Source organism: Dasypus novemcinctus, chromosome 24 (genome assembly GCF_030445035.2).
Source record: "Dasypus novemcinctus isolate mDasNov1 chromosome 24, mDasNov1.1.hap2, whole genome shotgun sequence".
Lineage (NCBI taxonomy): Eukaryota > Metazoa > Chordata > Mammalia > Cingulata > Dasypodidae > Dasypus > Dasypus novemcinctus.
Window position 1 is genome coordinate 65727717 of NC_080696.1, and position 16543 is coordinate 65744259.

The window sequence follows — 16543 nt, forward strand, 5'->3', positions numbered from 1 at the left end:
AGGAGATGGGCTGCGCGTGGCGGCCCCCACAGCCCGGGGACAGAGGCCGGGGAGGCGGGAGGGCACCCCTTCCTGTCGTCGAGCGCTGCTCCCGCCAAGAGGAGGAGGAGGCGGCGTTCAGCCGAAGCAGCCAGTCGAGGTTCTGGGGTATTTTATTCAAATAAAAATAAAACTTTTAAATGGCAAGGACATGCTGTTTATAGAAAATGTATAAAACTGAGAAGAGTAGAAAAAACAAATCAGACGTGATCCGATAAAAAACACTGTTAACTTTTTGGTAGTTTTTTTTTCCCTGAGGCATATGTTTGTGTGTGTGTTTTTTCATATAATGTGATAAAATGCACTTACACCCTTTCTCATTTAACATTATGCCATAATAATTTTCCCATGATAACATCAACTTTTTATAAATTATGGTATTGCATTGATTCTGAGACATTTTTCCATGTTTTGTGTAGTCTAATTTGCAGCATTTTTCTATCTTTCATGAAATAATGATGTTTAATATAGTTGATGGCATCTTGGATTCAAAGAAATACTGTTTCTTTGAATTTTCAGATAACTGTTCTCTTTATTTCAAACGTGTTTTCTTTGATGGTGACCAAGTGAAGCTGGGAGCCGGGCGACAGCCTGCTGCAGCCGGCACTCCGGGGCGTGGGGCGTGGCGCTCGGCGTTTCCCTCGCGGACGGCCTGTGAGCCCTCGCTGGGCCTGAGGGCGGTTCTGGAGGAAATTGTCCTCTTCGGTGGTGCCGACAGCCTGGCGCCCCTGCTCGCAGACCACGCCCGTCGTTCGGGAAAGCCGCGTCTGTGTCCCATTTCCACGTTCCTGTCGGCTCTCTGCCCCGATGGCCCAGCTGTGGCCCTTTCCAGGCGCTGCCAGCGTGGGGGCCTGTCCTGGGTTTTGGGTTGACTTAGATGTCGGCTGGGGCTGAGTGGTTGAGCAGCTGTTCTCAAAGTCTCATCTCCTTTGAGAAAGCTGGGCGAGCGGCCGGCACGGCCTGGCACGGGCGGCCGGGGTGCTGCTGCGTAGCTGGCAGACATTGAGCCGCAGCCTGGCTGAGGCCCCTGACGCCTGTGTCTTCGTTTAGGAGTGGGGGGCCGGGGCCGGGGCGCTCTGACAGGAAGCCTCTGGCTTGGCATGCACACCCCAGCTCTTCCTCTCCAGCCCCAGGTCCCCAGCGGCTGGCGGCTGCCCACTGCCCGCCCCCCCCCCCCAGCATTTGAAAGGGCCAGCATTCGAGGTTCTGAACTTGGCTGCCATTAAGAGGTGAGTAGCGTTTTGGGCTATTAGGAGGCAGCCTTTGAACAAGCGAGGGCAGCACGACGTTGTGAATGTGATCGGCACCACAGATACGGTTAAAAGGGGAATGTTAGGTGGTAGAGTCCACAGCAGGCCAGTGAGGCCGGCGGCCCTGGGCGCGGCTCATGGGCGTGATAGAAGGTCAGCGCAGCAGGGCCACACGAGGCAGAGCGGGAAGGAGAGGGAGAAGTGTGCGTGCGAGGGCGGTGTGGCAACGTGGCCTTTCTGCAAGATTTTTCTGTAAAGCTACAACTCTTCTAATTTAAACTACTGAAGAAAAAAAAGCCATGGAAACAAAGAAATAAAAAGAAGCACTCTTAAAACATCTTGGAAAAGATAAAGTACAGTATGAAAAAGTTCGAGAAAACAGAAAATAAGCAATATGAATGAAAGAAACTGAACAAGCCAAAGTGCCTAAGGAAATGTGGCCCGCCACGTTGCTAACCTTTGCCAGGAACTTAATTCTGGGCTGACCTGAAGTTTTTCACAGACTGATGGGAAAAATGGGAATTCTCTCTCAACTCCAGCATACTTAGCTGATGGTGTCTTAATTTCTAGCTTACACAATGTATTGTGCATATAAGACCCTGGACAGTCTGTTTCAGAGGCAACACAAATAAACCGAGTCACTTCCCATTATCTTTTTATCCCTACAGATTCATCTTCTATGGCTAAAATTATATCTTTCTTTTCTTAGGCAAGTATTCATTTTGTAAATTACATACCTTGGTAGGTAACCTTTTAAAATCTAATTTTTCAACTTCCCTTCCTCTGTAATTATTGGAAATTCTGATTCTAGTTGTTAGTAATTATGTGGTTTGGCTTTTATAATTTTTAATGACTACGACTGTAGGTGTATTCACAGTTCTGGAACAATTAATAACTGACATTTTTATTGAAAGAGAGAGTATATTAAAAATCCTGTTTCCTGGCCAGGAATATCTTGGTATAACAAATTCTATCATAAAGTTTCAGGAGCAGTATCTGCTGCTGAGGAGGGGCTGTCAGAGTGGGTGTGGCTCAGCAGTTGGGTGCCTACCTCCCACGTGGGAGGTCCCAGCAGTTGGGTGCCTACCTCCCACATGGGAGGTCCCAGGTTCAGATCTCAGTGTCTCCTAAAGAAGCAAGGAGGGAAACGGACGTGGCTCAAGTGATCGGGCTCTCACCTACCACGTGGGAGGTCCCAGGTTTGGTTCCCAGTGCCTCCTGGAGAAGACAAGCAAGACAGTGAGCTGGCGCAACAGGCAGGCGTGGTGAGCTGACGCAACAAGATGCTGCAGCAAGGGGACACAACGTAGCAGGGACTGAGGTGGCTCAAGCAATCGAACACCTCCCTCTACATGGGAGGTCCCAGGTTCGGCTCCAGCATCTCCTAAAGAGAAGACGAGCAGACACAGAGCGCACAGTGAACGGACACAGCAGACACGAGCACAAACAAGGGGGGAATAAATGAATAAAATCATTAAAAAAAAAAACAGCGAGCAGTGAGCCAAAGCACCGTGCAAACGGATGAAGGAACCGTCTCGGGGGAGGGGGGATATGACCTTCAGGAAGGCTCCAAAGTATCGATTTAGTTTGTGAATATTTTATACTCACCTTCATAGTTGAAGGACAGTTTTGCTGGATAAAGAATTCTTGGTCGACAGTTCTTCTTTTTCAATATGCTAATTGTATCATACCACTGTATTCTCACCTCCATGGCTTCTGAAGAGAAATCTGCTCTAAATCTTACTGGACGTCCCTTGTACATGATGGTTCATTTCTCCCTTCTCTGAGAAGTCTCTTTATCTTTGACATTTGACATTCTGAGTAGTATGTGTCTTGGAGTAGACCTATTTGGATTTATTCTGATTGGAGTATGGTACGCTTCTTGGACATGTAAGTTCATTTCTTTCATGAGAGTTGGGAAATTTTCAGGTATGATTTCCTCAAATACTCTTTCTGTCTCTTTTTCCTTCTCCTTCCAGAACTCCCATGACATGTATTTTGTTGCATTTTATGTTATAATTCAACCCTCTGAGTCCGTGCTCAATTTTTTCCATTCTTTTTTCTCTTCAATTTCAGCTGTTCTATCTTCACTATCACTTATTCTTTCTTCTATCATTTTAAGTCTGTGGTATGCCTCAAATGTGTTTTTGATCTCACCTATTGTGTCTTTCGTTCCCATGAGCACTGTTACTTTTCTGTTCAGGATTTCAAATTCTTTGCCCTTGCTCAGTGTCTTCTTGTTGTCATTTATCTCTTTGGACGTATTGTCTTTCAACTCATTAATTTTATTTTGGAGATTTGTGTGCATCTCCATGATTAGTTCTCTCAAATTCTGCATCTCTTCTGGGGCTTTGGTGTATTCCTCTTCTTGGGTCATGTCTTCTATTTTCTTAGTATGGCTCATGATTTTTTGCTGATGTGTAGGCATCTGATTAGGGTGTAGTTTACGCAGATGCTCAATTTCTTTCTCTTTTGTAGGGATTTAGTGGCAGGAGCCTGTGTGTTACCACTGCTCTTTGATTCTTGGCTCAACCTGGATTGTTAGGATTGTCCTGCTGGTTGCTCAGAACTGGGCACTGGACCCAGTAATTGGTCGTAGAGTCAGTTCTTAGGGTCTTGGGGAGGGAGGCTACTGAGGTGGAAAAAGCCTACTTATTTTTAATTTTCTTGCGTGCACTTCCTTGATCCGCCAGCAGGTGGCGCTCTTTGGCAGCCCTCAGTTCAGCGCCTGGTCCAAGTGTATTTGTTGCAACCCAGACGGGATCCGTGTGGTCGAGCTTCCTGCCTGGAGCCTCGGAGCCTTGTGCTTCACTTTCCCAGTTCTCCAGCCTTCTCTGCAGCCCCCTACCTTTTCCCGGGGTGGGAATGTTTCCACTCCCCTCTGCGTCCTCCTCAGTCAGTCCCTGCAGTAGAGGAGGAGATTGGGGCTCGTGCATCTTGAGCCCCTTGCAGGCTCCAGAGCAAACCGGGGTGCGGCCCCACCGGCTGGACGGGCTCCTGGACACGGCAGACCAGCTGTGCGGGTCAGGAGCCGAGGCGGCCTCAGGCTGTGTCCCCTCCCCTTTCCTGGGTGCTGGATCCCGGGGCCCCTTTGTCTGCAGCCACAGGCCCAGAGGCCCGAGAGTTCTAACGGGTCTGTAGCCAGGGGAGGGAGCCCACAGCAGCCGCTGGTTTCAGCCCACAGTTCTGTCCTCGCGGTTCCCCTCCTCGTCCCTCTCCCCTGGACATTGTCCAGCCTTTGCCCAGTGTCCTGAAGCCTAGAAGGTCTTCCGGCCTGTTCCAGCCTGTTCTCAGCTCTTTTTCTGGAGGAGAAGAGAGTCCCTGCCGTGCTGGTCCGCCACCTTCCCAGAAGTCTGATCTCTTCTGATTTTCTCTGGACCTTGGGGTTCCTTGGGGGATGCAGATGAAGTTTAGGCTCAGAGATCTCCAAGTCCCGGCTCTGACAGCCGTGTCTCTCCCTGGGCCGGGGCGCTTCTGGCCCGAAGTCCTGCGTGTGCCCGAGGGGCTGGGGGTGTGAGGCGGGGCCAGCAGGAAGCCTTTCCCACGCTGGCTGCTTCGGGGCATTTTCACCGCCACCCGTGCCCTGGCCCTGGACGGACAGCCCATGAGTGGGTCTGACGTCCACTGTCAGTGTTAGGCCACGTGTGACGCTCCTGGCATCAAAGCAGGGGCCGGGTGTTGGCGCCGGTGCCACAGTGCAGTGTGGGTTGTGGTGCTCGTGCCACCTCTCCCGGCCCTTCTCCCCGGAGCGAGGCTGCGCCCTGCGGTGTCCGCAGAGCGGGGCCCAGGGGCGCCATCGACACTCCTCTCTGAGCTGACCTTTCTGTAACCGGATTTTATCTAGGTTCTTTGTGCTGCAGAAATGAATTTCAAGAGGGCGCTGGGTGAGTTAGGCCAGTAATTTATTCAGGTAGGGAGGGACGAGAAATGGGAGAAAATAACAGATCAGGGGTCCCAGGTGGAGAGGAAGGGGTGAAAAGTGATAAAGAGGGCTGGTTTACAGGCTACCATTCCCCATTATAGAGTATAGACGCCCAGGTTTACTTGCGTGGCCACATGGCAGAGGAAACATGGTGAGAGCGGTGCACAGAGGGCGGAACGGGTCCAGAGGCGAGAGAGTGGAAGAGTGGAAGGCGAGTGTGAGCTAGGCCCTGTGCCTGCCTTTTTACTGCTAATTACCCCACCCCTTTGCTAGCAGCAGGGGAGGGTTCCAGCTGTTTGCTATTTTGATTGACTACCCCACCCATCAATCCCCCAGGAGGGCCTGTGATAAAGTCCTTGGATAAAGTCCTTGGGGAATATCGGGGCTTCTCCTGGCTTCCAGGGGAAGTCTTTGTTCTGGATGGTAGACTCTTGGGGTGGGGTCCCCCAGCAGCCATCCTGGGGTTCCTGATGTCCTCGTGGGCTCTCAGGTTCCCGTCTGCTGATGCCCTGGTTTACTAGCCGGCTTCACCCCCTGGATGTTGTTGCCATTAACAGGCTCTCCCTCTTTCCCTCCTCCCCTCCCTGTCGCTTTCTTATTTTTCTACCTAGGGAAGATTTAGGATTCAGATTCATATCTGAGCAGGTCAGCCACCACCCGCCCATCAGTGCGTTTTACTCCGAAGGCCTCAACCAGGACTTCGTGTTTCACGGCTCTATCTACCCGAAGCTCAAGTTCTGGGGCAAGAGCGTGGAAGCGGAGCCGCGGGGGACCATCACGCTGGAGCTTCTCAAGTGAGTGCGGCCCGCCCGGCCCAGTCCGCTCCATAACTGAAATCAGCGCTCTATTCAAACGGAGACCCGCTTGTTAGAAAGCAGTAAGACTTCCTTCTGATGGAAAAATCACGCCCTTTTCCTCCTTAGCCTTCCCAATTGCAGAAATCTCTGCAGGAAAGAACTTCACTCAGATACCCGGTCAGGATTGGAAAGTTTCCTGGAGAAAGTCTTTCCATGTCTGGCCACTGGGCCTTGAAATTGTTTTCTTCCCCGTCGTTCTGATGTGCTTTAACCACTTGTATTAGTTCTCTCTTGGTGCGTAACAAAGAACCACCAAACCCAGCCCCTAAAACCACAGAGGTCCATCATCTCCCAGTGCTCCCAGGGGTCTCCTGGGGGCTGCAGCCTCCGAGGCCGGGTTCGGGCCGGAGCCCCTGCCCGCGTGCTTCCACGGCCCTCGCTCAGACGCGGCTGCTGGCTCCACAGACCTAGCGGTGCGGGAGGGTGTGGGGTGGAAGCCCGCATGTCTGTGCCTGCTTCGTCTCAGGGGCGCCCTCCGCGCTGCCGGCCACTGCTGGCCACGTGGGCCGCTGTGGCAGGGTGTGGCGGGGACGCCGGGCCTGGCTTCCAGGGGGCAGGCACGTCAGGGCCATCTCAGGGCTGCTGCCCGCTGGATCTGTCCTGGTGCACCTGCTCATCAGAGAGAGCTGGGAGCTCCTTTGAGACCCCCGAGCCTAGAATCCAACCATCGCGCCAGGGGCCTCCTCTCGGCAGCCGGCGCCCTCAGGTGGGAGTGTGGGCGGCCCCAGCCCACCGCGGCGAGGATGTGACAGGCTCCCCGTTGCCCCAGCCTGGCCGGCCCCCCGAAGGCAGCCCAGGACCTGGGGGGATCTGCCACCCTCCGCCCTGGGCATGCGTTGGGGCCGCTGCGCCTCTCCTCTCACCTCCGGAGGGGGATGCCCAGAACCGGAAGCTGCAAACCGTGTTGATGAGCACGTTGGGTGCCACGTGGGGCCTGAAGAAACACTCCAGATGCCCTTCTCGGGCTCCTCTCGCCCTGCCCTGGCGCTCACCCATGGCGACGGCTCCTCGCGCCTCCCTGGGGACGTGGGCGGCTGCGTCTCCGGCTGATGGCGGTTCTCCTCTCGGGTGGGGCCGCTGGGGGGATGAGGAGCAGAGGGCTTCCAAAAGCCCCGGTTTGTTCCCTCTGCGAGCTGCGCCCCGGACCGCGAGGCACGCGCCGAGGACACCGCCCCCTGTGGAGCGGGGCTGCTTCTGGCAGCTTCCCAGGAAAGCTGTGTTTTGGTCTCAGTCTTCCTTTTTTGCTTATTGACTTGTCTGGACGTTGAAGTAGAAAGCTTTGTTGATGCTACAAAGGGAAGAAGAAATAAATTTCAAACGGGTGCTGAGGAAATAGCTGCCGTTCGAGGCGCCTCAGCGCTGTAGTCGGCCCTCCCGCAGGCGGGCGGCAGCCGTGCTCAGCGCCGCCTGGCCGCGGCCCTGCTGGCCGCTGACCGGCCCGGCCCCTTCCGCAGGCACAACGAGGCCTACACCTGGACCAACCCTACCTGCTGCGTCCACAACGTCATCATCGGGAAGCTGTGGATAGAGCAGTACGGGACCGTGGAGATCGTAAACCACAGGTAAAGGTGCCGAGCGGCCTCGGCAGAGGCCAGGCCAGGTGGGCGCGGCCCGCGGTCCCCCCGGGCTCCCCGTGCCCAGGACCGGCTCGGCCTCACCGTCCCCTGTGCGTCCCCGTGGCTGCGCGCTGCCGGCAGGCAGGACCCCTGCTCCCGATGCTCTTGGTGTGGTTGCTTTTTTTGGTCACAGTAGTTCATTTAGTTTTTGTATTTTATTACATATATTTTTTATTAGAGAAGTGGTGAGCTTACAAAACAATCATGCCCAAGTTCATTTTATTTTGGAATGTTGAATGACACTAAAGCTTCGTGTGACTGATGGGTGAAAATGTAGCAACCACCAGTTTCTAATACTTTATTCCTGGCATTTAGTGGCTGGTTGGCTTTTTAAAAATCGGTTATGTTGAGTTATAATTTGCACATCATGGGATTTATCCCCTTTAAGTGCATGTGCCAGGGTTTTCAGTAGTTTACTGTGTTGTCGAGTGTGGGGATGTCTCTGTCACCCCACAGAGAGCCCGCTGCCCGTGCCCCTCCCCCCCACTCCCCCTCCCCCTCCCTCCCCCTCCCCTCCCTTAACCACCACCTGTCCTCCCCCTCCCCCCACCACCTGCCCTCCCCCTTCCTGCCGCCCTCCCTCCCCTCCCCCCTCCCCGCCCCTGCCCTCCCCACTCCCCACTCCCCTCCCCGTTGCCCTCTCTCCCCACCCCCCTCCCCATCACCCTCTCTCCCCCCTCCCCCCCCCCGTCGCCCTCCCCCCCACCCTTCCCCCTTCCCGCCTCCCGGCTGCGCTGCAGCCCCCGGCTGGGCAGCTTTCTTGTCCCTGGAGGTCTCGCCCTTTCTGGGAGTTCATTTGCTACAAGAGAAATTTGTGTGTTTCTCCCCCAGAACCGGAGACAAGTGTGTGCTTAACTTCAAGTCGTGTGGATTGTTCGGGAAGGAGCTCCACAAGGTGGAGGGGCACATCCAGGACAGAAAGTAGGTGCTCACGCCGGCCCCCGGAGGCAGGCCTTCAGGGGAATCGGGTGTTTTAGGCGTGACTGCTGGGGTGGCGGAGGGAAAGGCCCAGCGGCTTCCTTTGGTCGGACGCCCTGCAGGCCCAGGCGGGAGGCCTGGGGACGGGCGGGAGCAGCCTGCCTGCTGGTGAGCATCGGTCCTCCCGGGCTGCCAGGGACCCTCACGGCGTTGCTGTCCGGGTTAGGAAACGGTCCGTCGTGTGTCAGCAGACCTCTGGGTCCCCCCTTTGGGCTAGTGGCCTTACCTCCTGGGTCTCACGCTTCTCGTTCTGTCAGGAAGGAAGTTGGGACACACATATCCATTGTCCTCCCGCCCTTCCCATCTGCTCTCCTTGGTGGGAGCTCGCCCCGAGGTGCAGTGGGTTCCTTGGGGCTGTCTGCACTCCCGGGAGACGAGCGGCTCTGCCCTCGTGCTGGTGCGTGGCGTGAACGCAGCAGGGCTCGCCGCACAGCACGTCCGGCTGGCGCACAGCCTCGCGGGGCCACCTGGGCCTGCGCTCGGCGTGGCGGGCACCGGCCTCCTGGCCATCTGTCCCTCCACCCTGCCGGCTGGTCCCAAAGGGTCCATCTCTCGGGGAGAGGGCCGGCCCCGCCGCCCCTCCCGAGACCAGCCTGCTGCCGGGGCCCACGCTGGCGGCTCCAGCCGGGACCCTGGGATGCAGGCACGCCCGGGTCGGAGGCCGTCAGGGCCCCGCTGCTCACAGGGTCCATGCTCGAACCAACGGACGGGCAGGCGGGCCCCAAGAGCTTGAGGCTGGACGTGGTAGAGTCGGTTTTTTCTTTTCTTTCTTTTCAGCATAGTCTTTTTTGCCCCTTCTTGGTAAAGGCCTGACAGCCAGTGTTCTTTGTTTAGGTTTTTGTGCCTTTTTTTTCTTCCCTGCTTTGGGATAAAATACCAGGAGTATGAATGGCCCGTCCCAAGTGGCGCACGCGAGGGCCTCAGAGGATGGAGCTGCAGCTTCGCCTGAGTGTCCAGGGCTGTCCCGGGACTTACATGAACGCAGACCCAGAGGGCCCCCTCGCCTGGCGCAGGCCGGGGGCTGCTGCGCAGGCGGGTGGCCAAGGAGGGGCCCGGCCACTGCGGCCTTGGTCTAAGGTCTCCCTTTGACTCCAGCAAGAAGAAGCTCTTCCTGATCTACGGCAAGTGGACTGAGTGTCTGTGGGGCATAGACGTGGCCGCGCTTGGCTCCCTCCAGAAGCAGGAGAAGAGGGGGGACTGCGCGAGGAGGGGCAAGCTGGTAAGACGCCTGTGCGCGTGCGTGGCGGAGCCCAGGTGGGCGGGGGGGGAGGTGCTGTCATCCGCAGGTGCTGCGAGCCTTCCCCGGCCGGGAGAGGCAGCCCAGCGTGGCAGGGTGGCCCAGCGTGGCCCGCCTCCCGCCTCCCAGCTCTTGGGGTTCTCGTGGTGGCGGCGGCCTTTGTTGGCTCTCAGATGGAGGGAGGCTGAAGCCGTCCCCCCCAGCCGAGGGGGGCTCAGGCCTCCCCGCGTCCCCCCAGCCCTGCGGTGTCAGAGGAAGTGGGTGGGAGACCTGGAAGGCACTGCTCCCTGAACAGGAGTTAGGCGACGCCTGTTTAAAAACGGAAAACAAAGAACAAGTGGGGGTCATTTCTCTGTTTTTAGTTCTGAGGACCAAATAGTATATCCAATAGTCAGAAAATACTGGAAAGAATGTTTTTTCACCTGGAACTTTGGACTTAGAAAGTTCACCTTGAATTTAAAAAAACTAGAAGAAATTCAAAAGAGGTGTCATAATTCTGTTGTTGTTAATAAATTAGAAGGCACTGAGCCTGAGTCAGTCAGTATTTATTTAACAAAAATAATCTGCCTTTCCAGGAGTTTTAATGTTTTTATGTTGTGTTTATGTGTGCAATCAGACAGCTTTTCTAATGCTAATTTTTAAAATAAAACTCCACTGCAAGACTCTGCCGACTTAGAATATTAAGTTCCTTTCCTGCTGCCTTTTCCTGCTGCCACCTCCTTGCTCCCGTGGGTGCCTGAGCTCGCAGCGCTGTCTCTGAGCGCGTGCGCTCCTGAGCTGCCTTGTCCTCGGCTGCTGGCCCTAAATGAGTGTTAACAAAACTCGGGTGACGCCCCTGGGACGAGCTCCTCATATTCCAAGTGCTTCCCTTTCACAGCTGGATCCAATGGCCCTGCCTCCTGCTCGGCTTCCCAGGGACGTGTGTTTTTGTTAAGATGGCCCTACGGTCCGGGTGCGGCCTGGAGTCGCGCTGTGGGGGCCAGCGCAGAGGAGCCCTGTCCTGCTTGGGGGCAGAGCTGTACCGTTTAGGAAGGCGCCCGACCTTCAGGAGAGCCACTGTTAACTTGGACAACAGGCGCCGTTTGGGAAGGCGGCACCGCCTGACGCGTTATGCCCCGGGAGAGCGCATCCTCTGTGCGCCGGCGGCTCTCCAGGAGGAAGGCAGGTGCTGTCCTGGCTCCGGGGTATCCGTGTGAACGCACCCAGGACGCTCGCCCCCAGAAACGGGAGGCCCAGCTCCTCTCCCTGATTCCCTACACGGGCAGACAGACAACCCCACAGGCTGGGTAGGGAGTGTTGTTTTCTCCTTAATTAAAAACTTTAATAAAAACAAGGAAGAAGAAGGACGACCTTGACCCGCTCGGGTCGCAGGGACCTGGCCACCCTGTGCTCGGGCCGCCTCAGGGCAGCCAGGCCGGCTCTTCATGCCGCGCACTCTGTGTTTCAGGAAGGCCCTGCGAGCGCTGGCAGCGACGAGGCCGACGACGTGCCCAACGCCCAGGAGACGGTGCAGGTCCTTCCGGGCAGCAAGCTCCTCTGGAGGGTCAACGCCCGGCCCCCCAACTCCGCCCAGGTCTGTGCTTGGAGGTGCCCGTGAGCCTTTCCCCTGGGGCTGCCTGACCCCTGACCCCAGTCGGCTGCAAGCCCAGGCTCCCCCGTGTCCAGGCCTGTGGCCTCAGTCTGCTCTCCCCTCCCAGAGGGGTCTCCGGCCCCAGGCTCAGACCCGGCGGTCCTCCCTCCTCACCCCCTGCCCAGTCCTGACCTTGCCTTCCGCCGGCCCCTGTGCCCGCGGCTTCCCAAGCCCACAGCACCCCAAGTCGGCAGCACCCTGCAGGGTGTCCTGCTGGACACTGCCCTCGCCCTGCATGGCTCCTGCTCCCAGCAGCGGTCCCCACGGACGGGCGCCCTCCTGTGCCCCTGCTCTCAGCAGCCCGTGTGTTCTCCGCAGCACTGCTGAGGGTTCTGCTCGTTGGTGTGTTTGCCATGCTGTGCTGGAAGCGCCCTGCTGGGGGGTCGGCGAGGCGGTGGGGGCGGGGGCTCCTGTGCACCCGTCGGCCCCCGGCCGTGCCTGAAGCCGAGGCCGCGCTCAGTCCGTCGGGTTGCGTGGCTGATGGTCGCCAGCCGGTTCCTCGTGTGGACGTCCAGGGTTAACCTGGCGGGGACCACGTGGCCGCCCTGCCGCGCAGGTCGTTGCGGTGCCGCCTGCAGGGTGCTGGCGGGGAGAGCTCGGAGGCCACAGGCACGGCTGTGCCCTGGAAGTCAGGCTAATGTGCATCTTACTAAGAACAGTTTCCAAATCTGTTGGGAGAGATTTTTCTGGCTTCTCATTTAGTTGCTTAAATACATTTTGATATTTATTTTTGAAAATCATTTTTATAATTTTCATTTTAAAAGCCCAGTAAACACAGCAGAGTCTGAGAAATAAAGCAAAGCAAAGCAAAATGACACGAAACGATCCCGGTAATCACGATACCAGAAAACAGCCACTGGTGTCATTTTAGTAGAGTATAAAGTAACGTAATTTAATACCATTTTAATGCTCTTTAGAAAAAATGAAAGCTTAGATTTTTTCCAGGGCATTCCTTTTAAAAATAGCAGTTGCTTGTCCATTCTTCCACCCAGCGCACATTTGCTGTGCTCCTCCTGAGGGCTGGGTGCTGGGTGGTGGGACATGGGGCGCAGACCTGGGAGCCAGGGGGCAATGACCCTGCTCCCCAGCTCCCCCAGCAGGCCGGGGCGGGGGCCGGAGGCGGGGGCCGCCACCCAGGCGGAGTCAGAGGTGAGGCGGGCCGCGGGAAGTCTTTCACTTTTACCTTCTTTCTTTTTTACCTTTTTATTATAAAATTATTTCAGACTTACAGGTCATTTGGAAAAATAATGCAAAACCCACACAGGGGACTCCAGCACACCCCCACCCAGATGCCAGGCCCACCACCTTTTAACAGTGCGCCATATCTGCCGGGTTGTTTTTCTTTCCATCCATTTCTCGATTCACCCACCTCTCTACTCCATCCATCCATCTTCTATCTTACATCTGTCCATCCGTCCATCCATCTTAGCACTTGAATGTAGGCTGCACGCATCCCGCCCTGAACCCTGTCACTTCGTGTGCATTTCCTAAGAACAAGGATGTTCCCTCCTGTACCGTGAGTGCAGCTGTCAAGTTCAAGGCAGTCAGCAGGGTCTACGCCTCATACACGCCAGTTTCTTCCCGTGCGCAGTCATGTCCTTTGGGCCTTTCTCCTCCCTCAGAGCCAGTCAGGGTCATGCGTTGAATTGCCCCTTGGGTCTCTCCTCTTTTACGTGTTTCACTGGAAACCCACACACAATATGAAGTCTCCATCCCAACCACTCCCAGGCCATTCGCTGCCGTTAGCCACATGCACGTCCATTACCAGAACTTTCCCTGCACCCCAGAGATTCTGTACCCCACACGTTAACCCCCCATTCCCCCCGCCTGCCCCTGGTAACCCGGGCTCGACTTTCTGTCTGAATTTGCATATTCTAGTGATTTCATAAGTGGACTCGTCCAACGCCGCCCCCTCGAGTCTGAGCTCATTCTCTCCACGCCACGTCTTCGAGGTTCGTCCACGTAGTCGCTGTGGCGGCTTCCTGCTCTCCGTGGCTGGACCACGTGTTGTTTCTGTTTGCCGCCGCCGGCCCCTCGGCTGCTCCGCCCGGGCTCTTGGGCGCCGTGAGGGGCTCTGCTGTCCGCGTCCCTGTCTCAGCTCTTTGGGGTGATGAGCCCAGGGCTGGGGGTACGGGGCCACGGGGAGCTCTGTGCTTCCTTCCCGGGGGGCCGCCGGCGGCTCCCACGTCAGCTCCCACGGCGGCTGCTCCGCTGGACGCTGCACCAGCAAGTGCCGAGGGTCTTTCTCTACGTCCCGCCGGCACGTTCCCCACTTTTTAAATAGTAGCCGTTTTGGAGGGTGTGAGGAGGTGGCTCATGGCGGCCTTGATTTGCATTTCTCTAATGGTTGATGAAGTTGAGCTTTTTTATCTTTTTATGTGCTTATTGGCCATTTGTATATCCTCTTTGGAGAAATGTCCATTTAAGACCTTTGCCCATTTTTAAATTGGGTTGTTTGTCCTTTTGTCATTGAGTTGTGAGAGTTTTTTATATATTATGGGTATTAAACCCATATTAGATAGGTGGTTTCCAGATATTTTTCTCCCATTCTGTCGGTTGTCTTTTCACTTTCTTTATAATGTCCTTTGATAGATAAAATGTTCATCTTTTGAGCAGCTGGTGTACGGTGGTTGAGTGCTTTGTGTGTGCACAGCCCGGGTTCAGTCCCCCTACCTTCTTTTAGAAAAAGGTTTTAAATGGCTGAAGTTCAGTTTATCTATTTTTTCTTTTATTACATGTGCCTTTGGTAAAAAGTTCAGGAATCCTTCACGTAATCCAAAGTCCTGATGCTACTTCCTAGGTTTTCCCGCCAAGCGGGGGCTTTTGGCACGTTCGTTCGGGTGGCTGAGCGCGTCGTGTGGGTGAGGGGCCACGCTCGCGCCTTGGCTTGTGCCCTCCTCCTGTCCAGCATCTCCTCGTGCAGGACACTGGGGTCCCGGCGCTCGTTCTGGCTGCCGCCCTCTGCGCAGGAGTGCCAGGGCTTTCTGTGCCCAGGTGCTCGCGGCTGCTGGCGGGGTGTCGGCCGCAGGTGGAGGGCAGGGCCGGCCCAGGGGGAGGCAAGGCCAGGACTGGCTGAGGCCAGTAGCTGGCCCGGCGGCCGCAGGGGTGGCGGGAGCTGTGACCGCGGGCTTGGGGCACGCACGTCCGCTGGCTGATAGGGGCAGGCCGTGGGGGCGGCGACGCGGGCGCAGGGCCAGCGGTCTCATTTTTGTCGTGTTCGTCTCAGGCGCCTTTCGGATGCCCAGGAGACGTTGAGTGGACAGACGGACAAGTCGGAGGTCGGGGGGGCGCTTCTGGTTAGGCCAGTCACATCTGGGCCCCTCCGAGCCTCGAGTGGGGCTCAAGGCTTCACCTGGACGAGGGCGCCAAGCACTGGGCCCTCGGGACCTTCTCTGGGGGTGGGCACCGAGAGGGGGCGTCCACGCTGGAGACGAGGGGCCCTCTCGGGAGGGGAGCGGGGGTGGCTGCTGCCCGGAGCCTGGGTGACCCTGACAGGCGGGCGCATTTCCGGGGAGCCCGGGGTGGATGCGTCGAGAGCGGGCCCCGCGGCGCCCAGAGGAGACCCCTGTCACAGCACAGCCCCCTCGCCTGTTTACCCAGATGTACAATTTCACCAGCTTTGCCGTGAGCCTCAACGAGCTGCAGAAGGGCATGGAGAAGGCCTTGCCCCCCACGGACTGCCGCCTGCGCCCCGACATCAGAGGCATGGAGCTCGGCAACATGGGTGAGCGCCCCACGGGGGGCCCTGCCCACCGGCCTGCCCAGCCCTGGGGGGCTCCCGGGACAAGGGCCGCCGGCACCCGTGATTGAACAGGGGCGGGCACTGAGCTTCCCAGCCGCTGCTGCGCCATAGAGGGTTTTTGGAAATTCCTAGCCTGCAGTAGGCCCATCCTTTCGTAAATACAATAAAAATCAGTGACTAGAAACAGGAAACGAGAATCTATATAAAATGCAAGTCCCTGACTTTTTAATTCTCGGGTTAGTGGAGGCATAGCAATAGACATTTCAAAAACTGCACGTGCTCATCAAAGCCCAGCAGGCATCGCCGGCGAGAACCCCGGGCGCCTGGGGCCTGCTGGCGCGCTGCGCTAGAGCTGAAGTCCCCGGAGTCCACAGCCGCCTTGGTGTCCTGGCCCTGACGTGGCAGTTGGTGGCTTAACACGACACTGCCTCTCTGGGTGGGGGGAGGCGGCGGATGCGAAGGTGCCGGGGGGCCGAGCCCCTCCTGGGGTCCCCGCGCGGCCGCTGGCCTGGGCCTGCCTTGGCATGCCCCGCCCCCCTGCCCCTCCTCTTCTAACCATCCCGTCATTTTGGGCCAGGACGGCCGCATTGTGACAGGACCTGTGCCGGGACCCCCTTTCCACAGCGCTTAGGGCATAACGGCTTTCTTTTTTATGTCCTTTTTTACTTTTTACTTTATTTTTTGTAACATCGTTCTGAGGGACGTGACTCTAGCAGCCCAGCAACTGGAGACACACTGAACCAACTCGACGAATGTCAATATTGAAAGTTTCTGGTGTGACAGATGAGCCTGACCCTTGCTCGGTCACTGCAGGGATTTGTGGGGTGTTCTGACCTGCCGGGGCTCCCCAAAGCTCTGGGAAGCCAGCCTGGCTCAGGATATGAAGCTTTTAACTTCGACCCAAAATAAAGCAAGTGCTACCTTGGGTTCACGTCCACGCTCAGTCCCGCTGGAGCCGGGTCCACAGCCCGCCCTGTGAGTTAGTTAAATAAGGAGCAAAGTGGGTCCTGGGTTTTCTGTACTTGGGGTTGTTGTGGATTAGCTGCCCTGACCACCACGTGGCGGCACGGGTGGCACTGCCCTGCGGGTTTCTGAGCCCTGACTGTCCAGTGGGCAGGCCCTGGAGCCCCTGCCGTGAGCGGCGTGGCGCTGGAGCACACCTGCTGTGGCCCTTCGATCACACGCGTGTGACGTCCTTGCCGCACACTGGGGGCCTGGACGTGCCGCGGCTGCAGGAATGGAAAGTTCTGCCCAGCAGGTTGGCCTCAGTGC

The 16543-nt window shown here is 56.8% G+C and overlaps 1 protein-coding gene across 1 annotated transcript in view; it reads left to right on the forward strand.

Annotated features, from left to right (window-relative positions):
* The window catches only part of ADRM1 (ADRM1 26S proteasome ubiquitin receptor), a 68078-nt gene that overhangs the window by 34958 nt on the left and 16577 nt on the right, over positions 1-16543 (forward strand). Inside the window, exons 7-12 of the mRNA XM_058287284.1 lie at positions 5823-6005; positions 7523-7630; positions 8516-8605; positions 9758-9881; positions 11347-11472; positions 15130-15253. Of these exons, the coding sequence (XP_058143267.1) occupies positions 5823-6005; positions 7523-7630; positions 8516-8605; positions 9758-9881; positions 11347-11472; positions 15130-15253 (755 nt within the window). The remainder of the gene's footprint in view (positions 1-5822; positions 6006-7522; positions 7631-8515; positions 8606-9757; positions 9882-11346; positions 11473-15129; positions 15254-16543) is intronic.